Source organism: Populus nigra, chromosome 14 (assembly GCF_951802175.1).
Source record: "Populus nigra chromosome 14, ddPopNigr1.1, whole genome shotgun sequence".
Classification (NCBI taxonomy): domain Eukaryota; kingdom Viridiplantae; phylum Streptophyta; class Magnoliopsida; order Malpighiales; family Salicaceae; genus Populus; species Populus nigra.
In genome coordinates, this window is record NC_084865.1 from 2,979,925 (window position 1) to 3,004,405 (window position 24,481).

At 31.8% G+C, this 24,481-nt stretch overlaps 1 protein-coding gene across 1 annotated transcript; it reads right to left on the bottom strand.

Annotated features, from left to right (window-relative positions):
* Window positions 1-3,317: 3,317 nt before the first annotated feature.
* Window positions 3,318-9,066, bottom strand: LOC133673299 (cytochrome P450 87A3-like). The gene is made up of 9 exons (XM_062094039.1): window positions 8,849-9,066; window positions 7,992-8,316; window positions 5,257-5,406; window positions 4,910-5,164; window positions 4,732-4,821; window positions 4,554-4,632; window positions 4,341-4,447; window positions 3,727-3,854; window positions 3,318-3,572 (listed from the first exon to the last, which is right to left on the bottom strand). The coding sequence occupies exons 1-9, from the start codon at window positions 9,064-9,066 to the stop codon at window positions 3,440-3,442; spliced, it is 1,485 nt and encodes a 494-aa protein (XP_061950023.1). The 3' UTR covers window positions 3,318-3,439.
* Window positions 9,067-24,481: the final 15,415 nt, after the last annotated feature.

Below are 24,481 nucleotides of genomic sequence, written 5' to 3' on the forward strand. Positions count from 1 at the left end.
GCCAAGGACCAAAGTGAAAAACGCGGCCAAATATAGGGACGAGGTTCAAATTCGGCAGGGATGCAATTGAAGGGACAAAAGATAATTGAGGGCTGCTTTGTAAATTAGCGTGTTTTGGCGTTTTGCAGGTTTTAAATGAAACGACGCGTTTTCTCCAAAACGACCCCGTTTCATCCATTCAAAAAAAAAAAAAAGAGGAAAAGGGCAGAACGGTGTCGTTTTGAACGACACTGTTCATCTTTCTTCTTCCCCCCCGAACATGCAGCGGGGAAGAAAAGGAAAAAGGGATGCCTTTTGTTTGAATTTTGCCGGCCACTCTCTCGCCTGGAGCCCACCGACCGGGCACAATGGCCGACCACCCACCGCACACCACCCGCCGAACCTCGGCAGCCGCGCCCAATGGCCGACCGGCCGACTGCTACCCATGAGAGCCGAAAAAAGCCACTCACTTGGCTCTATAAATAACACCAACACAGCAGCAACCAAGGGGAGGAAAAACGGGTGGAAAAAAAAACACCAAGAACCGAAAAGGGGGAAGAGACCCGAAAGAGTGAGAAAGAAAAAACAGAGGGGAAGAAGAACGAAAAAAAACAGAGGAAAGAAAAAACAGAAGAGAAGAAAAAAAGGCAGAAAAAAAGAAGCAGGAGAAGGAGAGACCGAAAGGGAAGAGAAAAAGGGGAAGGGAAGAGAGAAGAAGAAGGAGAGAGAAGGAAGAGAGGGGCGAACTAAAAAAAAGAGAAGAGGAAACGGAGAGAACGGACCGAACCATTGGAAATAGCCGCAGCGCCGCCTGGAGCCGCCGTCCGTGAGCCACGACACAGCCACCGGCCTCCGCCACAGCACCGCCAGAAACGCAGCAAGTCGCCGCCTCCTCCTCCAGGTAACCCTTCTTCTCTCATTCCCTGCATTTCATTTTTTTCTTTCTCTACATGCAGAACGAATAACGTTCTGCATGCAGGGGCGGGGGAAAATAATTCCCCCGCCCGTTTTGGTTGCTGGGCCAGGTGGATCCTGGCCCAGCCCTGCCTTCTAGGCGGGGCCTGGCCCAGAAGGCAGCATTAGTTTTTTGGGCCGAGATCGGCCCAATCCATTTGGGCCGAAATCGGCCCAACGCCTTTGAGGCTGAGTCCGGCCCAGCCCAGTTGGTTGGGCCGGCCCAGCCCGATTTAATATTATATATTATATATATTTTTGTTATATATATATATATATATATATATATATATATATATATATATATATATATATAAATTCAAGAAAATTCTGTAAAATTTATTAAAAAAAATATGTGATTTTTCTGTAATTTTATTTTGATCAATATTGGTTTGTATTTTTATGTTATAGAGATACAAAATTTGGTTTTAAAATACCCGGTTTTCATCAAAGCGTCAAAGATTTTCAAAAAAAAATGTCTTTTGCTTTCCAAAAATTTCCTAAATATCTTAAAAATATTGTTGATTTTTCTGCATATTTTTATCAAAGTGGATTAATATTTGGTTGTATTTTTATACCGTAAGAATACCAACTCAGTATTAAAATACCCGATTTTGCGTCAAAACATAAAAAAAATACATAATTAAAAAATGTTTTGTTTTAAAATACGGCCTAGTCTCTCCAATATATATATATATAAATATTATAACATCATATTTTCATACAACAAAAGAAAATTTCAAAAACAATATATGTATTATGCATGCATTTTGGCTTTAATAACCGGTTTATTCAAGCCATGAGAACTAGGCCAATATTTCAAAAATTCTAAAAAATCCTTTTGTTTTATTTTCAGATTTGGGATTATGAATTTATATATAAAATGTTTTTTTCTGATATTAAAATATGGTTTTTTGTCATAGACATTAGAACGGTTAAGTTTTACCCGATAAGATAAGGACCTCCTTATTGAGGAGGACTTTTCTTGAACCATAGAAGGGCCAATAACTAGAAAACACAACGAGACCTTGAATTTTATCAGACAAAATAAACAATGCAGTTTACCTTAGGTAGGGCGTATTTGGGGTGCTAATACCTTCCCTTTACGCAACCAGTCCCCGTGCCCGAGCTCTGAGACCAGTTAGGGTTCCTAGTGACCAAAATACTAGGTGGCGACTCCCACACCTTTTTTTCATTGATAAGAGACAACGAATTCCTTGTCTCCCTATATTTGCTTGATATATATATCCCCCACTACACACACCCCTGAGGGTGGACGATCGCCGCGACGTCGCGCACCCAGCGACAATCCTATTTGCTGATATCACTAGCCATTATCTTTAGTATGGCTAATTCAAGGGTATGCCAATATTGTATCATTAGCTTTTATTTTATTGGATAACTAATCAAAATTTTTAATACATAATTCAATGTCAAATCAACATAATTAAATTCAAAACATATTTTCATAATAATTTCATACGTGTTTTTGTCAATTTATCTTCCCTCTGTAATGGCTAATTTGGTCGAACCTTACTTATATGAAACCAAGGGTTTCTTTCAATTCCTACACATATTATGTATCATAATCATTCATCATACACCTATTTAGACAATCTAACTAAAATGTCATAATATTTTTCTATGTCACTTTTCTACATCCAATGGTTATTTCTGAGCACTATCAATGGCTACCTTCTCCACCAGCGATGAGCATTGCATATAAACCAACTGATGACTCAACTTTTTTGGAAACATTATCATTAACATTTTCACCAATAACAAGCATGATATAGCAATCAATGACTTAACTTTCTAATACACACACACACACACACACACTCAGTTATCATGTAAGAAGGGTAGTCGTGTCCATAACCATTTAAGTTCCAAGGTATAAGTTCTAGGAACTAGACTTCATAGGCATGCACAAACTAAAAAAATCTTTTACCATGTTATTTGTTTTCTTCATACATAATTCACCCTTCCTATATTTATTAACTTAAACATAAGAGAGGGCTCTTGTTTTGATAAAAAACTTGTTTTTTTCTAACTTGACTCGTCACTGTTGTTAGTAAGTTGGATAACAATTCACTAGTAGTTACGAGGATATCACCATTTGTGAATATGCTAGCCTGTTATAGTGAAGATAAATGGTAGCTTGTCTTTCAAAATAGAAAAGCTTTGCCACACATATGAAAAGGTTTGCAAATAGCGACTCACTGTAGGGTGAGATTAACAATTCGTTGTGGAATTTCTGGAGTTATCCACAGAGTACATATGAAAAGGTTTGCAAATAGCGACTCACTGTAGGGTGAGATTAACAATTCATTGTGGAATTTCTGGAGTTATCCACATATTAAGTACATATCAATACATCGATGGGTAGTTCATAGACATCAACGTGATATCTAGATTATTAACGAGGGCAACAAATACAGTAGCATAGTAGAAATTAGGCAAATCCAACTGACGGACCCGATGGAGGCAGATAATCAGAAGAAGTTTACACTGTTTCCCTTGATTCAGTTGTTGTGGCATCCTTTTGGATATTCTTCTCCAATATTTGAATGTGGAAACCATTTGGAAACATAACAGCTGGAATTCTGATGATATCTCCTCCCTTGATCACTCTCCACCTAAAATTAGTAGATAATTTGACCATGTCAATTAGCTGATTTAGAAAAAAAAAATATTTTTTAAATGAAAAGGAAGTAAAAAAAAAAAGAACTTTAAATATATAAAGAATATAATAAACTAGAAACACTTTTTTTTTGTTTATTTACTATTTACCTGTATTTTGTGACCAAATGGTGAAGAAAAATGGCCATTTGCAACTTAGAAAATTCGGCTCCAGCACAAAGTCTTGAACCGCCTCCGAAACCCATAAATTTTTGCGATCCTGCATTTAGTTCTTGCCCCTATCGTATCATGGGCAAATACTTTCAAATTCAGAAACACATACATGATGACATGAAATTAGTTCATAATTCTGTAACATACCATTGATGACATGACATGACATGAGTACCCATACGAGGTTGTTAACATACTTAAATATTTTCTTTTTATCATCCATTTAATGAGAACAAATAACATAAAGAAAAAGGGCTAGCATGCCCCAGATTGGCAAGCTGTTAGCCCATGTTTTGGACATGGGCTTGTGCCGGGTGCTGGGGCAAAGAAGCAAGAAAGTATAACCAGGTTCAGCACAACAAATAAAGAGTCCAGCGGGAAACGGCTCACTTTACACCCCTTTTCTTATTTTAATTTATTTTTTATGGGATTTAGTAATTAGTGGATTAATAGGGTCATATTATCACAAGAAATTGAATTGGTGATTTCTGTAAAGTTGAGAACTATTCTGAACAATTTCTGATTTATAAAACTTTCATGGAAAGACTTACCTGCCATCGCCATGGATTGAAGGTGAAAGGATCATCGTATTGCTTCGGATTCATATGCACAGCCGGTGGACAGACCATAACAATCCAACCTGCTGGAATAGTATATCCTGAATATAACGAGAGAGAGAAAAATTATTAGTTAATTTCCAAGGCTAGGAATAAAGATAAGTAAAATCTAAAACATGAATTTAGTTCGTGGAACTAGAAACATGCCTTTTATGTCAACATCTTTGAGCACCTTCCTAAAAATTCCTGGGACAATATTTGCTAGCCTTACTGTTTCATGGATAACCTTCAACAAAAACGCGCAATTAATTGAAGCCACTAGCTAGAAAAGCATCAAGCAAGATGAGATGTTCTCTTTGTTATCTGCTAGTATTGTTGGTCTTACCGTATGTGTGAAAGTCATTGATTTGTATTCTTGCCAAGTGATTCCAGAATCAATATTTTTTCTGTTCCTCAGAATCGCTTCATGTTCTTTCTGATAGCAAAAGCATGTGTCTGGAGTATAAGTTAACAGAAAAATAATGAATACAATTAACAGGGCATGAAAATGTTTAATTACTTACAGTCAATTCTTCCAGCACTTTGGGATGTTCACAAACATTTTTAACAGCTAATGTCAGAGCAATTGAAGTAGTTTCAAAGGCAGCAAAAACAAGTATAAATAGCAAATCCAAAGCAATTGCCTCTGTCATCAAACTCCCATTTTTCTTAATTTCCTCTATCACAAGATCAAGGAAGTCTTTCTCCTGCCTCTTCCTTGGGGTTGCGCGCCTTTCCTCCAAAATACTTTTTATTATCTCTACCGCTTTCTTGCGTCCCTAAATGATTTTTTTCAAAAATGATTAAGCAATATTGTCTACGGAATCATCATCATTATTGTTAGCCTAAAAATAGATATTGCAGACTAGACCTGTAAACATTTCCAATAAGCAGTTCCAGGAATGTTCAAGGGAAATGAAATTAAGCCATGTTGGAAATCGGCATAAGCTTGTTTCAGGTTCTTTGATGACTTTGATTCGCTGTAACTAAGCAGAATTTTGGCACCAAAGCTAAACTCCATCTGTGAAGACAAACCGTATAACTGTTAAGATCAAGAAGCTATAGAGTTCAATAAATTAGTATTTGTACTGTTCTAAAGGGAGCTGCTATTGCACAACAGAATTTTTCATAAATAGATCAGCTCTTTGTCAGAAATGTGGATAAAATCAGAAAATTAGATTTTATTAATGATCTCTGAGTTAACCAATGAGAGCCTCAACGATCCAGACCCTAAGCTAAATGGAGTTACTATTTTGAATTTAAATGTCTTTGTCCAGGTACAGTAGTGTAAACTAACTTTTTTTATTTAATTTTTACGGGAAAAAAATTATTTTCCTATAAAACAAAAAACAAAACTAGGAAACTTCTCTTCTTCGACTTATATCAACCCTAGAAAATGTTATATGTATATACCTTCTAACAAGAACTTATACCAATCACATTCCTTCTGTTATTTATGAGTGAATGGATGCATATTTTAGTTATATATTAGAGAAAAAAAGGAACTTCTTTAATTTCTTATTGAAAGAAGCTGATTTTATAAAAATGGCCTAAATTAGTGAAAGATAAAATAACAAAATAAAATTTGTTGGAAAAGAAAGTCAATGTATGAAAAAGATATCCAGTAAATGGTGAAATAGTTGAAAAGGTAACAAAATTAAAGAAATTGTGAGGTAGTAATAACATCTTTTCTAAGGATTTTCCTCTCTTTTTGTTCTGTTTTTCCTTTTTGTTCAGCGGGAGAGGTCTTGGGTCTTAAGTTATTAAAATTGATCAATGAGTTCGGGTTTCTTAAAAAAAGAAGCCTTTTTAGAATCTTTATGTGTTTTTTATTGTTATATTTAGTAAATACACTACTAGAATTTTTAGATTTAATTTTATGTCAGATATTTATATTATCATTATGTCGGTAATAAATTTACGGATGAGCTCACGAAAGGAAAAACTCTGGTGGTAAAACTCTCGTTGGTAATTTTTTGTTTGTCCGTGAGTCTGTCGATAATAAAAATACCGATGGATTTACTGACAGGAAAGGCACACTAAAAGTATTTTTTACCCACTTTATTGTGTCAGTATTTTCCTCGAAACGTTTGTCATATAACTGACAGAAATATCGTATGCAATTCCATCAGTGATTAAATAGTGGCACAATGATATTTGCATTAATGTTTTGTCAAGTCTCTAGAATATACAGACAGACTCAATCTGTTGATAATACTGTTAATAATTATTTAAAAATATTTTTAAAAAATCTATTTAACAGAAATAGAAAAATAGTAATACTCAATAATACTAAAAAAAAAACAACAGCAACAAATAAATAAATCAACTAAAAAATATTTGCACCTAACCCATAATCCAGCAACAAATAAATTAATTTAAATGAAATTGAACAACAAAATTGATCTCATATGAAAAAAAAACCCTATAACAACATTTATATGATTATTAAGTAGAAAAGATTTTAAAAAAACAAATATAATGCAAAAAAAACACAAAAAAATTAAAAGAGAAGAAAAAAGAAAAATCTTACTTTAGTTTAATTACGAGTGAGTTTGAGAAGAGAAAAGAAAATTTTTTTTATAAAGTATGTTAAATAAAAAAACAGAGAAGAGAAAAGAAGAGGAGAGGAGATGACATACTTGTGCATAGAAGAGAAGAGAAGAAGATGAGGAGGAGGAGGAGGCATGTCTGTTATGAAATGAGGGATTCTAGTCTTTTTATTGGGGTATTTTATCAAATATTTAACCAACAGATAATTAAATATTAATATTTTTAATCATTTCGCTAGTTATTCTAATAGTATTATTTAATTTAAATTTTCAATTTAATTGAAAATTTTCAGAAACCCTTTAAATATCACTGGCAACTTTTAAATCCATCGGTGATTTCGTTTGTTATGCTTAATTTAAATTTTTAATTTAATCAAAAATCTACATAAACCCCTCAAATATCATCGATAACTTTTCAATTTGTCGTTGATCTCATATGAAAACCTAGAAAACCTATTTCAGAACCTATAATCCAGCAACAAATAAATTAATTTAAATGAAATTGAATAACAAAATTGATCTCATATGAAAAAAAACCCTACAACAACATTCATATAATTATTAAGTAGAAAAGATTTAAAAAAAAACAAATATAATGCAAAAAGAAACACAAAAAAATTTAAAGAAAAGAAAAAAAAATCTTACTTTAGTTTAATTACGAGTGAGTTTGAGAAGAGAAAAGAAAATTTTAATTTAAAGAACAAAACAACTTGGAATTGCATATGCTTTACTATTATATATTGATTCATCGATATTGTATTTTAATAAAAGAAAATATCGTTTTAAGAAATTAAATGATATAATTTGTGGTATAGAAGAAAGAAAAGAATGAAATATAGTTGAATTCGAAGAAAAAGGAGTGATGGACAGAAACCCAAATTAATTGTTCATTGCCCCTTTTTTTTATGGATAAAAGTCGATATATATATCGTCATGGAAGCTTCTCCTTCTCCCAGGCTGGGACCAAGCTCAAAGGGGGATAGAACAGAGACCGCAGGCCCTAAATCTTTGAGGATGACTAAAAGAGAACAAATCTGAAATTAACATGTTTTACCTTAGCAACAGCTTCTCTCAACTCAATACTTGCCTGTCCGCACCAACTCTGTAGATGTTCGCATACCATTTTTTCAACTTTAGGGATAAGTTTTTGTTTCATACTTTCATTACCAACAAGGTTCATAACTAAGTTTCTTAGATACTTGTGCAGAAAACCTTCAGCAGAAACCATATTTTCTCTCCCTGCAATCTCGTTGAAGCTCTTTGGGTAACAACACTGAAATAACTTCCCTTCTTGTTGAAAAATGAAACTATTGAATCCCGCGTCGGTGGAAACGATCAGTCGATGACCAACCAAGTTGGTTTTAAATATAGAACCATACCTGAAAGACAATTACATTACATTATTTGATTTGTTTCTAATTACTTTAATCTCAACATGCATGCACGGCTAAAAAACCAAGAAAAGGGTGAAAGAGGGGGCTGACACGACCGTGCTCCCCAAAGTTGAAGGAAGTTTTTGATATTTTTAGGGCTAATACAAAAAACACGATCAGTTTTTTACATAATAACTACTACTGCTAGAGATCAGTCAGGATCATCATATTCCTTTTTTTTATTTGATATCAGAGTTTCGTATTCTTAAGCCTCTTGTCAGGAGAATTTAGATTTTAGTCATCCTATAAAATACTTTTTATCAGCAAAAACTACTATTTTCTCTAATTTTTAAATTTTCATTATATATGTTGTCATTTAACTAAAAACTTACAGAAAATATATACCCTGACAAGGAGTTTTTTTTTTTTTTTTGGTTAGGTTGCTAGCTAGTTTCTAGTACAAGTAATTTCATAAAACATCATGATGTTATGGTGACCAACAACGGGGGGGGAAGTTGTATAGCTATAGCATATTTACCTCTCCATTTTCTTCGTGATAAAAGGAGAAATGTTATTTGCCCTATAGGGAGCGAAGAATTGAATGGTCTCTCCAAGAAGAGGGAAGCCCATGGAGCCTGGTGGGAGCTTTCCTTTGCATTTTGGGTTCCTCCACTTGTAAATCCAATGTGTGATGCATAAGATCACTACGCTTACAACTACGCTCAATAAAGCAAACATCAAGCTGTTTGATTTCATTTCCAGAGGGAGGGAGGGAGGGAGGGAGCTTTGAGGGGTGGTGGCTGAGTCAATCAAGAGAATTACAAAGGTTTCACAAAGAATAAAGCATCACCCGAATTGACTCAGTTTCAATTTCTCCACTGCTTGTACTCCTTTAAAGGCCAGCCCAAACATCAAAATCCTTTCTTTTATTATTAAATAAATAAAAGAAAACGAAATATCCCTTTCCAAAGAATACAAGTAGGCCCTGCTGGCATTGCGTCCAACCACGTTGTTAACATTTCTTTTTAATTTTAATTTTAATTTTAATTTTTTTTTTAACTTTTCATATTGTGTTGATATAAAGATAAATTTTATAATGAAACGATATTTTTAATTTATTTTCAGAGTCAACTTATTGTGATGCCATTTAAGATTTCTAATGAAATGAAATGTTCTTGCTGCTACGACAGTGTACAACGCAATAGGAGGGTTGATAATGAGCTGAACTACATTTATTTGGAGTTATTCCCTTTTTTTTTCTGGAGGTGCAGTAAAGATGTGTTTTAAATTGTTTTTTATTTGAAAAAATATTAAAAAAAATATTTTTTTTATTTTTAAAAATTTATTCTAGATATTATCATATCAAAACAATTTAAAAACACTAAAAATATTGATTTAAATCGAAATTTTTTTAAAAAATATTGAAATAATAATTCATCCAAAATGCTAAACATGCCAAAGCAAATCTAATTTTTTAAGCCAAATACCAAAAGATATTTTTATTTTAAGTTAAATAAAAAAATATATCATTAATAACACCGGATAACAAAGGGTAAAATTATATAAAAATACAAAAAAGCTAGAGGGTAAAATGGGAGAGGAAAAGAAAAAAAACAAGTAAAGCATGCGTTGAGTCATAAATAAGAGGTCAAGCTCATGTGCTAGGTTTTTATTTTAATTTAAAACGGTAAACAAGCATAGTGAAAAAAACATTTCAAGTATAGAATTACCATTTCATGTGATATAGATGGCGAAAAACACTTTAATAGAACTTTTCTCATATAATAAAATATTTTAACACCAAATTCAATCAATTTGGTAGTCTAAATAGGTGTTAACTAAAATTTTCTCTCCTTGCCATCTAAGTTTGATGACTCTCTCATTCTTCTCTTAAACTATGGGTTGATAAAAATAAAATGAAGTTTTGTATTAAAATTAAATTTAAAAAAATCTAAAGGACTCAAAAGATGTCTATTGAAAAATTGAACGATCAAATTCAAGTTTTCATGTCATTTTTCAATGCACCACCTATTTTCTGCATATTTTCCATCTTAGTTTTCCTTCTTTTAATTTTTTCTCAATAAATATGAAGCAATTTTCCTTTAATTTTGCAATTTAAGAACTCAATCAAAGAAAAAACTTTAAAGAACAAAATGAAAAATTTAGTATAGTGTTTTCACCGGTTCATTTGTTAAATCACTATATCATTAACTCATGTTACGCTTTGGGTCAGGTTAAATTTTTATTAAACGTTAAAAAAATATTCAGATGTTGTTAATGTTTTTTTCTAGCAGAAAAAGTTTTTAATCGTGTGATGGTTGATCTCATGTAACTGGATTAACTTTGTGGGTCCAAAAACAACTTATATAACCTATAAAAACATAGTTTGACTAAAACGATTTCAAGATAACATCTTTTTTTAATATTAAGATAACAACATATTGGATTAACTTGAGTAAACATGGGTTAACATGTTAAATTCTTGACCCAATTAATGAGACTATGATAACCCCATAGAAAAAACATTTATGAAACTCAATGTTGAAAGATGAAATTAGAAAAAAAATCAATTTAAAAAAGAGTGACCCGAGCTAACTTGTCAAACTCGTGACCCGGATCTTAAGACCAAGGTAACCTCATAAAAAGAAAATTCATACAAATTATGATTTTCAATCTCCAATCAATGCAATATTAAATGATAAAATTAAAAAATCAATTAAAAAAACATATAAAATAATAACTCGAGTCAATTCATCAAACTCATAATTTAATAAAAAAAACCCAAAACAATTATAAAAAAATAATTTTTAATTAAATATAATATTAAATAATGGGAAATTATCTTGCGGTGGGGTGGCAGGTAGATGCCGTTTTGGTTTGGCCATACGTCAGAAAATGGGACCCCAGATATTTTGTCATGATGCGAGACATGTATTGAATTCAATCAAGCAGGAAAAATATTTTTGGTCCGTTTTGTCAATTTTGTAATACAATAATTAACTCACTACTTTATTTAAAGTTTTTTTTCAAATGATCACGAGGACATGGCTGATAAATGTCGGCAGTATTTGATAATATCGCCACAATTATTTTTCATAGTATTCTTTATTTATAAATATATAAAAATAATATATTTTTTATTTTTTAAATTTATTTTTGATAGAAATATATTAAAACCATTCATTACTATAAAAAAAATTAAAACAACTTTATTTTTTAATTTTTCAAAAACAGCCTGACATGACAAACAGTTTTCAACGGATGTGATTCACCATCACCACTGGCCCCACGATTGAACGTCTAAACTAGACCAACTTCAATGTGCCGAAAGCTTCTACCTTCTTCAATATTTTCAATCGAATGTATCTGATTTGATGCTTCCCTGTTTTCTGACTTCTCTCCTTCTTTGGCTTTGATTTCTTGTTTTTTTTTTTCTGGAACCACAACAATGATCATTTTCATTTTCTGTTCTGTTTTGAATTACAAATAACAACCCCAAATAAATCTTTTTCATAAGATTTCGAATTATATCAAATAAAAAACCGCTCCAAATCAATTCAGCTCGATTTAATTTGTTTTTGTGCAAAACCAGCAAAATCTATGTTGCTTGGATTGGTTTTTTTTTTATTATTATTATTTTTTCTGGGATTTTTCTGGGGCATTTTTTTTATCGATGTAAATGAACCAGTTCGACTTGTCCATTCTTTTATATATATATATAATATCTTTCTTGGCTTTTTTTTTTAGCCTTTTTATTTGATTTTAAAAAAAAAAAACCCAGTTCCCTCTGCTCATTGAACAGTACACCGATTCACAGACCATGTCATGCGAATTGCCTGTACAGTATACAACTTACAAGTTAAAGAAAATTCATTCAAGGAAAATAAGAAGCAGCCATGAAATCAAGGCCATTTAGGGCATCAGTGGCTCATAAAGCTAGAATTGGACCAAAACATAGATTCCCACCAAATCAAGTTGATCTGGTGACTGACGAGACCATACTCCGCGAAAAACAAAGATAAAGATGTTGCCTTCCTCCAAAAACTTCTCAGAGTTTCTTTCTCCGACTCACGTAAATTAGTCGTGTTCATCAAATCATCAACTCCAACCTTGCTACTTGGGCCTACCTCCTCCATGAAATCCGATGGTGCGGCTATTTAAATCAAGATCTGTAAAGAACAAATGACAAAATCATCAACAACACAACTGTAATTCGGAATTACACGTTATTTATCATCAGGTTTCCCTCTAAAACGCCACTGCAAAAATCCGCGGTGGGATTTGGACCTAGTACGTAAAGGATCAAGATTTGTTGCAGCATCTTCATTGTTTATTTGAGGTAGGGTAGCATTTGCTACATTTGGATTCTCATGGCTTTCCATCTAAAATTAATAGCAACAGGAAGCCAAGCAACAATAAAACCAAGTGTGAAAACTAAAGTGCAGGTCTTTATGGGAAACACAAGCCAGCAAGCAAGTATCAAATCTAATTTATGTTGGTGGGTAAGAGGAGTACAAGTTGCATCGACAAAGATAAAACCAGGAAGTTCAAACATCACATCTAATGTACATTGTTTCTTCCTGGTACAATATCATTGAAGAACGTCAACTAAGCTACATGAAAAACCTTTAAGACATCACATCTCTGCACATGGTTGTAGAGGTCCCAAGTATTTCCTTTCATTGGTAAAAGGTAAAAGCCATGTAACCATGCATATTCGGTCAATCCAGAGTAATCTACTGGAGGAAATACTCTAGCCAATCAAATATATATATATATATAGATTTCGCATGAAAATCCAGAGAATCCAGTAATATTAATTTTTTAATATTATTGTTGAAAGACATAAAAATCCTAATAGAAGGTAAATTAGAGCTTTATAAAAAAATCTAGCACTTTAAAAATAACCCTCAAGTACTCCAAGAACGCTGAAATCCATAAACAACATCAACTACAAATTTAACTATATGGATCTGGCAACAACAATTAACACTACAAGATTTAATAGTTTTACTAACAAAAATTTTTATTGATATTTACACCAGCAGTCCGTTAATATGTATATTACCAACAGACTCACAGACAGAAACTATCCATCAAAAAACCTCTTGTTGGTACTTTATGGTCTGTCGGTGAATCTGCTGGTAATAAATATATCAATAAATTTACAGACGGACAAAGCATGCCAAAAAAATTTTTACTTGCTTTATTCTATCAGTATATCAATCAGTAAATATAACATATTACCAACAGAATATCATCTATAATTTTATCGATACGTTAACAGTAACAGTGACATTTGCAGTAATTTTTTTCCAACTCTCTGGAATATATCGACAGTAAGTCCTGTCAGTAACCCATCAATAATAGTGGTATTTGCAGTAATTCTTTTTCATCTGTCTAGAAGGTCGCACGTCGGAATCCACGCGGCGTTTTCGTCCTGGCGATGGCGGTTTTTCTCTCTGTTGATTGGAATTGATTTTGTTGGGAGTCGCCATCTAGTATTTAATTGAGAGTTACTAGGAAACCCAGGTTGACTGGTCTTGTCAGAGAATCACGGGTAAGGGACTGATTGTGGTTAGGAAAGGTATTAGCACCCCTAACGCACCCTACCTGAGGTAAGCTGCTTCATGGTTGTGTTGTGTTAAAGAAGTTTTAAAAATTTTGTCTTTTCATCGGATTTTAGAAATACAACTTCCGTACAAGTTTGTACTTCTACACCGTGATCCGATCAAAATATTAAATCCTTCTTTGTTCCTTGCAATTTTATCCTAAAAAATATATCCATAAAAAAAAAACATTCAAACACATACACACATTTTTTTACTATATTTTTTTCTTTTCTTTTTCTTTTTCTTTTTTCTTTTTTTTTTACATCCACAATAAAAATTATAACAATTCAAAACTAAATAAAATTTACATCAAGTAATCCAAAATTTACAAAACAATCCCCAAAACTCCAGGAATTGCAAAGGAACACTTCTGGAATTGCAGCAACAGTGGCGGTGCGTCTTCCCACGTGCCACCGTCACTGGCGGCGCGTCCGCCGGGAAAGCAGCCGGCCGAAACTGGCTTCTTCTCCTCTTCTCTTCTGCAACATCGGCGACTTGCAAAACAACAGAAAACACAACACAGGCAGTTGATTTTAGATTTGTCCTTTGTTTTTGTTTTTTAGATCTGTTTCCTTTCCATTTCAGATCTGCGGTTTAGCAGATCTTTGCTTTTGGCTCCTCTCTTCGGGTAACTGACAGCAAGGCGGAGGAGCTGGAGGAGGGTTGGTTCCGATGGAGACTGGTCTGCTTGTTGACCCGGAGGGAAGTGAGGGGGTCGGTTGAGAGAGACCCAGCTGTGGGTTGCTGCTGCCGCTGCCGTTGCCACTACTGAAGGGGAGACTGGATCTGCAGGCGCCACCGGAGGGAGAATGGATGGAGATGGCGCCGCTGTTGGGTTGGTGGAGCACCCGGGTCTGTTGGAGGGAGACGGCGCTGCTACACGGGGAAGCGCCGTCGCTGCTGGAAGAAGAAGAAACTGAAGGCAAGGGGGAGTGGCCGGTCTCTGTTTTTGGAGGAGAAGACGATGGAGAGGAAAAAAAAGGGAGGCTGCGGTGTTGATGGTCTTCCTTCACTGCTGGTGTTCGGCGGATGACAGACTGGGAAGGCTGGTTGTGTTTGGGCGAGAAGGAGCAGGAAAACGGTGCCGGTTTGAGGGAAGAAGAAGATGCTGGAACCGGCTGGAGAGGGAAAACAAAACCGAAAATCCCACAAAGGGGAGGGGGCGGCGGCTTCCCTTGAAAAAATGGGTTTAGGGTTAGGTTTTTTTCTCTTTTTTTTTGTTGTCAAAAATACCCCCCCTTTATTCTGAGTTGTACGTTGCTATTTATAGGCAGAGTATTTTTTTGGGCCTCAAAATTGATCCCTTAATTTTTGTGTGTGCTCCCTAATTTCAATCAATTAACTTGGTAAAAATTAAATTTGGTCTCTTAAGATTTCAATCTTTTCAATTAAGTCCAAATTAAGCTCCCAAACTTAATTTTTCGCCAATTAAGCCTTCAAATTAATTTGACCCGCTTAAAGTATAATTAAGTCCTTGCACTTAATTAAATCCTTCAATTGGACCTAAATTAATTCTTAAACATAATTAAAATTTAATTTGGCCCATGATTAAATCAAATTGGCCCATTAAAAATTTAATTATGTCATTGGACTTAATTTTTATGCAAATTTGTCCAATAATCATTTAATTTGACCTTTGAATTTGCATTTTTTACTTTTGGGCATAATAGGGTGCAATTAGGCCTTGAAATTCCTTCGAAAATTGCAGCTTTATTTTATTTTTTGATTTTTTTTATTTTGAAAAAAAGTGAATTTTGGAGAATTACCCAGAATTGGGTTATGACATAGAATATACCAATGGTCAGTTCTGTCAGTAACCCCATCAGTAATAGTGACATTTGCAATAATTATTTTTTTTAACTCTTTGGAATATATTGTGTTGTCCATAACCCATCAGTAATATTTTAAAAATATTTTTTTAAAAAAGAAAATATAGAATATACTAACGAAAGTAAGTTTTGTCGGTAACCCCATCAGTAATAGTGACATTTGCAGTAATTCTTTTCCAACTCTCTAGAATATACTAACGAAATTGTGTTATTCGTAACCCCGTCAGTAATATTTTAAAAAAATATTGAACAAAAGTATAAAAATATAGTAGTGACATTTGCAATAATTCTTTTCCAACTCTCTGTAATATACTGATGGAGTTGTGTCGTCGGTAATATATATACACACACACAAAATAATTAAAATAAAATAAATTCATATAAAAACCAAATACTTATTATAAATTTAAATATTGTATTTTCAAATACAATAAATCTAAAATAGAGGTGGCGTTGAAGGAAGAGGAGGAGGTTGGTCATCGTCAAAACGATGGGCCAATTAGATGATGCATATGAACCACTCATTTATGATCTGATCTTCGTTACCAATCGACCGAGTTTTTCATAATCAACAGTGAGTTATTCATATTTATCATTAAGATGTGTCGTCTGATCTTGTACCTGCCGATCTAGTATCTTTGCGAACTCTAAAGTTTGACTACTCGAAATCAACTGCGAGCATTCAACAGTCGAACACTATAAATAGTCTGCAAGTTCTCAGTTGTAGTGGTAGAGAGTCTGTACACAGGATTTTTATCAAGTCCACCAGTCAATCCTGCCTCCAACCACAAATCTGGATCAATATATCTGGATCAATATCCAGATGGTTAGAAGGATTGTCTCAGTATCTAAGCAGAATTTTGGCACCAAAGCTAAACTCCATCTGTGAAGACAAACCGTATAACTGTTAAGATCAAGAAGCTATAGAGTTCAATAAATTAGAATTTGTACTGTTCTATAGCGAGCTGCTATTGCACAATTCAATTTTTCATAAATAGCTCAGCCCTTTGTCAGAAATGTGGATAAAATCAGAAGATTAGATTTTATTAATGATCTCTGGGTTAACCAATGAAAACCTCAACGATCCAGGCCCTAAGCTAAATGGAGTTATTATTTTGAATTTAAATGTCTTTGTCCAGGTACAGTAGTGTAGACTAACTGTTTTTTATTTAATTTTTACGGGAAAAAAATTATTTTCCAAGAAAACAAAATACAAAACCAAGAAACTTCTCTTCTTCGACTTATATCAACCCTAGAAAATATTATACGTATATACCTTCTACCAAGAACTTATACCAACCACATTCCTTGTGTTATTTATGAGTGAATTCCTTGTGTTATTTATGAGTGAATGGATGCATGTTTTAGTTATATATTAGAGAAGAAAAAAGAACCTCTTTTATTTCATATTGAAAGAAGCTGATTTTATAAAAATGGCTTATAATTAGTGAAAGATAAAATAACAAATTAAAATTTGTTGGAAAAGAAAGTAAATGTATGAAAAAGATATCCAGTATGGGCTCGGTTTTTGGTTTAGCTCGGTTTTTTCCGATTTGGCTCAGTTTTTTCCTGTTTGGCCCGATTTTTTCGGTTTGACTCGGTTTTTTTTCGGTTTGGGTTTGGTTTAGATTTTTTGATTTCAGGTTTATAAAACCAAAACCGAACTGAACCGGTCAATTTTTTTAAAATTTTAATCAGTTTTTTTTCATGTTTTGATTTTTTTAGTTTTTTTTTGTTTAATCGGTTTTTTAGTTTTTTTTGCTAACCCCTAGTTTGATCATTGAGTTCGGGTTTCTTTATGAAAACCTTTTTAGAATCTTTATGTGTTTTTATTGTTATATATATATTTAGTAAATATGAGATAGTTTTTCTTACATTTTTCTCACTTTCATTCCATCCTTTGCTAATGTCAATTGAATTAGAGTATAGAATCTTTATTAGATACATGAGGCTTTCTAAATTAATGGAGGCTACACAATGAATGGTAGCCTCTCCCTTTCTTAATTCCATCTCACTTGTTCAAGAAATTTAACATGTAACCTCCAAATGGAAATCTTATGTTCTAATCACTATACTTAAAAAAGTATCATATAAATTCAACTTTATAAAATTTGAAAAGACAAGACAAAGGATTAAAAATGATATATTTTAGGAGAAATTAATTTGGTTAAAAAATGTTAAGATGTTATATTGACTATAGTCATGCAATCCAGTCAGGCCTAATTTAATGGATTAATTCAAAAAATTCACGACTCAAAACTTGACTTGTGTCAAGTTTTAATTCAAACTAATTTTAATATTAATTCAAAAAAACTAGAAATGACTGGACATATTTATTTATGATGTAATTAACCCGATTAAATATGATTAAGTCAACACTAAAGATTGTATTTAAAAAAAAAACAAAATTGAAACAACATTATTAATTATAGATAAGAAACAAAATGGTAATCCAATGACCTGAGCTCTAACCGAGTCGAATTCCAAGTCTAGTAAGGCAACTATAATATTATCAATTAGAGTGAAATTCTAACAAAGGAAAGTTATGTAAATAATAGAAGAAAAAGAAACAATTATTTTCTCAATGTATATTGAATTTAAATTCTTAAGTGCTTTCGATTTTTGAAAGAAATATAATACATAATTTAAAAACTATAAATATTTTGAAAAAATTGAAAGACTTTGACGTAAGGTGATCTAGTTTAAGAGATTCATGTTTAAGAGAACAAATCTGAAACATGTTTACGTACCTTAGCAACTGCTTCTCTAGAGAACAAATCTGAAACATGTTTACGTACCTTAGCAACTGCTTCTCTCAACTCAATACTTGCCTGTCCGCACCAACTCTGTAGATGTTCGCATACCGTTTTTTCAACTTTAGGAATAAGTTTTTGTTTCATACTTTCATTACCAACAAGGTTCATAACTAAGTTTCTTAGATACTTGTGCAGAAAACCTTCAGCAGAAACCATACTTTCTCTCCCTGCAATCTCGCTGAATCTCTTTGGGTAACAACACTGAAATGACTTCCCTTCTTGTTGAAAAATGAAACTATTGAATCCCGCATCGGTGGAAAGGATCAGTCGATGACCAACCAAGTGGGTTTTAAATATAGAACCATATCTGAAAGACAATTACATTACATTATTTGATTTGTTTCTAATTACTTTAATCTCAACATGCATGAAGATTAAAAAAAAAAAAAGAGTTGATTAAACTTTACAAACGAGCATGCACGGCCTAAAAAACAAGAAAAGGGTGAAAGAGGGGGCTGGCAGGACCGTGCTCCCCAAGGTTGAAGGAAGTTTTTCATATTTTTAGGGCTAATACATAATAACTACGTACTACTGCTAGAGATCAGTCAGTATCATCATATTTCTTTTTTTTATTTGATATCAGAGTTTCGTATTCTTAAGCCTCTTGTCAGGAGAATTTAGATTTTAGTCATCCTATAAAATACTTTGTATCAGCAAAAACTACTATTTTCTCTAATTTTTAAATTTTAATTATATATGTTGTCATTTAACTAAAAACTTGCAGAAAATATATACCCTGACAAGGAGTTTTTTTTTTTTTTTTGGTTAGGTTGCTAGCTAGTTTCTAGTACAAGTAATTTCATAAAACATCATGATGTTATGGTGACCAACAACGGGGGGGGGGGAAAAGGGAGAGAAGTTGTATAGCTATAGCATATTTACCTCTCCATTTTCTTCGTGATAAAAGGAGAAATGTTATTTGCCCTATAGGGAGCGAAGAATTGAATGGTCTCTCCAAGAAGAGGGAAGCCCATGGAGCCTGGTGGGAGCTTTCCTTTGCATTTTGGGTTCCTCCACTTGTAAATCCAATGTGTGATGCATAAGATCACTACGCTTACTGTTAGAATATGTGATTGGAAGTAATCTTCTCCTATAATAACGGAGTGATTATTAGCTATTATTAGAGATAGAATTCAGATATAGAAATAGAATATATCTTTTATAACAGTAGCGTAAGTTTAACAACTGACTCTTGTATATATATCTGCTGCATTGATGAATAATATATCAGAAAACATTCTATTCACCTTACTATATTAACACTTACAACTACGCTCACTAAAGCAAACATCAAGCTGTTTGATTTCATTTCCAGAGGGAGGGAGGGAGGGAGGGAGCTTTGAGGGGTGGTGGCTGAGGTTTTTGTTAAAAAAACCCAGTCAATCAAGAGAATTACAAAGGTTTGACAAAGAATAAAGCATCACCCGAATTGACTCAGTTTCAATTTCTCTACTGCTTGTACTCCTTTAAAGGCCAGCCCAAACATCAAAATCCTTTCTTTTATTATTAAATAAATAAAAGAAAGCGAAATATCCCTTTCCAAAGAATGTTTTTAAACTGAATACGTGGGTTAAAAGCTAACCCTAGTTGAAAACTGAATACAAGTAGGCCCTGCTGGCGATGCGTATAATCACGTTTTTAACATTTCTTTTTTAATTTTAATTTTAATTTTTTTTTACTTTTCATATTGTGTTGATATAAAGATAAATTTTATAATGAAATGATATTTTTAATTTATTTTCAGAGTCAACTTAATGTGATGCCATTTAAAATTTCTAATGAAAGGAAATGTTCTTGCTGCTGCGACAGTGTACAACGCAAAAGGAGGATTAATAATGAGTTTATCTACATTTATTTGTAGCTATTTATTGTTTTTTTTAGGTGTGGTTGTGGTTGTTTTTAAAATAATTTTTTGTGTCGACATACATGTTAATTATGTTTTTTTATTTTTAAAAAAATTACTTTTAATATCAGCACATTAAAACGATCCAAAACATACAAAATATATTAAATTTTAACAAAAAATAAAATTTGAATTTTTTTAGAACGCGATGCAAAACAGTTTTGTAGTAAATATGTGTTTTAAATTGTTTTTTATTTTAAAATATATTAAAATAGTTTTGTTTTATTTTTTAAAATTGATTTTAGATTTTATCACATCAAAACAGTTCAAAAACACTAAAAATATTAATTTAAATCAGAAATTTTTTCAAAATATTAAAACAACAATTCAACCACAATGCTAAACATGCAAAAACAAACCTAATTTTTTAAGCCAAATAAAAAAAAGATCTTTTCTATTTCAAGTTAAATAAAAAAAATATATCATTAATAACATTGGATAACAAATTGTAAAATTATATAAAAAAATAAACGCAAATTAAATTAAAAAAAAATGAAAAACAAAAGGGGAAGGAGAAGAAAAAAACTAGTCAAGCATGGATCTTGGCCATGAATAAGAGGTCATGCCCATGCTTAGGCCTTTTCTTTTTTTTTTTTTAAATAAAAAAAGTATTAACAACAAGTCATCTATAACCCCAAAATCTAATAATTGTTTTCCTAGAAAATCAAAACATGGCTTTTTTTCCCCCAAAACCTCAATTTTCATCTTTTTTTTACACAAATATTTAGAAAATACTGTAAAGACCTTGATTAACTTATTTATGGCTTTTAAAAGACCTAAAAATCAACGTAAATCAAAAAAACTTTTAAAGCATAGATCTACCACCTCATGTGATATTGATGACGAAAAACATCTCAATAGAGCTCTTCTCATATAATAGAACACTTTGACATCAAAATCAATAATTTTGGTAGTCTAAATCAATGTTAACTAAAAAAAATTTTCTTTACTATCAGAATCTGATGACTCTCTCACTCTTCTCTCAAATTAGGGGTTGAAAAAAATAAAATAAAGTTTTGTACCAAATTGAAATTTTAAAAAACTCAAGGAGCTGAAAAGGTATCATTTGAAAAATTGAAGGATCAAATTCAAGTTTTCACATCGTTTTTTAACACACCACCTATTTTCTCCATATTGTCCATCATAGTTTTCCTTCTTTTAATTTTTCCTCTGGTTAATAAATATAAAGCAATTGTCCATTAATTTTGCAATTTAAAAATTCAATCAAGGAAAAAAAACCTCTAAAGAACAAAATGAAAAAATTAGTATAATGTTTTCACCGGTTCATTTGTTAAATCATTATATCATTAACTCGTGTTACGCTGTAAGTTAGGTCAAATTTTTATTAAACATTAAAAAATATTTAGATGTTTTTAATGTTTTTTCTAGCAGAAAAAAAAATTTTAATCGTATGAGGGTTGACCCCATGAACTCGATTGATTTTGTGGGTCCAAAAGAAGCTCATTTAACCCGTAAAAACATAGTTTGACTAAAAACACTTCAAGATGACATCTTTTTTTAATATTAAAATAACAACATATTGAATTAACTTGGTAAACCAAGGTTAACATGTTAAATTCATAATCCGAGTTATGAGACGATAATAACCTCATAGAAATAAAATTAAAATAAATTATGAAGCCTAATTCTTAATCAACCCAATACTGAAGGATGAAATTAAAAAAAATCTATTTAAAAAGGAGTGACCCGAGCTAACTAGTCAAATCTGCGACTTGGATTATAAGACAAGATAACCTTATAAAAAGAAAATTTAAACAAATTACTAATTACAGTCCCCAATCAACCCAATGTTGAAGGATGAGATTAAAAAATCAATTAAAAAATATAAAAAATAACTTGAGTCAATCTACCAAACTTATGACTCGGGTCATGAAACAGAGATAACCTCATCAAAAAAATTAATCTAATTTAACTCGGGTTAACCTGTCAAATTCATGACTTTGGTCATGAAACTGAGATAACCTTATAAAAAGCAAATCAAAATAATTTATAAAACTCAATTCTTAATAACCTCATGTTGGATTTAATGTTAATCAATAAAATTTATAAAAAAATAATTAAAAAATAATACAAAAATAAGTTAAGCCAACTTAAATTAACCTATTAAAAATTATCCTTAATCATGAAACAAAAATAATAGGCCAATAAAATGCGTTTTGGTTTGCCAAACGTCAGAAAATGGGGCCGCAGATTTTTTGTCATGATGCGAGGCATTGAACTATATTTTTGGTCGGTTTTGTCAATTTTCTAGTCCAATAAGTTTATCTTTCTCAATAATTAAATCACAACTTTATTTTAATCTTTTTGTTCATCTGATCCCAAGGACATGACTGATAAAGCTGTACATATTATTTGATAAAATATGGCCACTATTAGTTTTCATATTATTCTTTATCTATAAATATATAAAAATAATATATTTTTTATTTTTAAAAATTTATTTTCATAGAACTATATTGAGACCATTGAGTAATATAAAGAAATTAAAATATTTTTTTATTTTTTCAAAAAACCACGGCTTGACAAACAGTACTCGACGGATGTAATTCACCATCACCACGCGTCCCGCGCTTATACAGCTGGAAGTGGAAATATTTCCCACGCGGTGACATCATCGTCGAAGGCATTGGAGCCCTTGAAGCCAGACCCATTACTTGAGCATGACGCCCACGTAACTTGGCGAGTGTGTTTGGCATTGGAGCCCTTGAAGGCAGATCCATTACTTGAGCATGACACCCACGTAACTTATCATTATTTTTATCCTATCTAGTTATAACGTGATTCTTTCATACTCTTCTTATAATATTATTGTTAGTTTTTTAATTCAAGATTTCCCTCAAAATAAAAAATCATAAAATTATTTTTTAATAATTTCAATAAAAAATCCAAATTAACAAAAAAAATATTTTTAAATTAATATTAACCTTAAACCTTGAAAACAATAGCCTTGCTGATGGAGTAAAATTATACCACATAATCCATTGGCCATTACAGTAAAACTACTTCATTACCTATAAAAACAAACAAACAAACAAATAAATAAACTAACAGCTAGGAGTTTATTCATTTTTTTTTAAGAATACTGAAATGACAAAATTACTCTTGGAATCGAACATCATTAAACTAGTGTGCAGGGTTTTTGTTGTCTATTTTTTATCCTTTATTGATTTATTTTATTTTTCAATATTTCCCCTCATTATTTTATTTCATTTAATTTTTTATACCAAACTTGCTTCTAATTCTTTTGATTACTTTTTTTTTTAATTTTGAATAATTAAAAATTTTATTTTGTGATTTTTTTGGGTTTGCCTTCTAAGAGGTAACCCAGTCTTATAACCCAGGTCATAGAACTAAAAAATTAGACTAGTTTGACTTCGGTTTTTTTTTTAATTGATTTTTTTTCAGTTTTGTCCTTTCAATGAAGTTTTTTCAATCTCATATCTCAGGTAACAGATTAGCCGAGTTGACCCGAATTAACTTGAGTTTTTTTTTCTATTTTTTTATCAAAAAAAATTTTCTATCTTGTCTTTCATTTTTTTAATTTGCTTAAGAGTTTACCACCATTGTTTTATTTAATTGATTTTGTATGAGGTTATCCTAACCTCACAAATTATTGTAAATTTAACATGCTGACTCGAGTTGATATTTTTGTCCTGTTTTAATCTTTTTTAATTCATTTTTTTTGTCTTATTTTTAAATTATGTTTTCAATTCATCTTTTAACATTTGATTTTTTAGTTGAGCTTTTGATTTTTTAAAATCAATAAGATAATCATTTCCTTCCATCCCTTGCCTTCCAATATCCTGTTACTTTTCCAATTTTACTGTCGCGTGGTCAGTACTGATCAATTTTGAAGCTTATTTTTTATGTGGTTGTAATTATTTTTTAAAATATTTTTTAAAATATATTAAAATGATATTTTTTTAATTTATTTTTAATAAATATATCAAAATAATTAAAAACAACAAATGGCCACGCTGCATGGTCTAA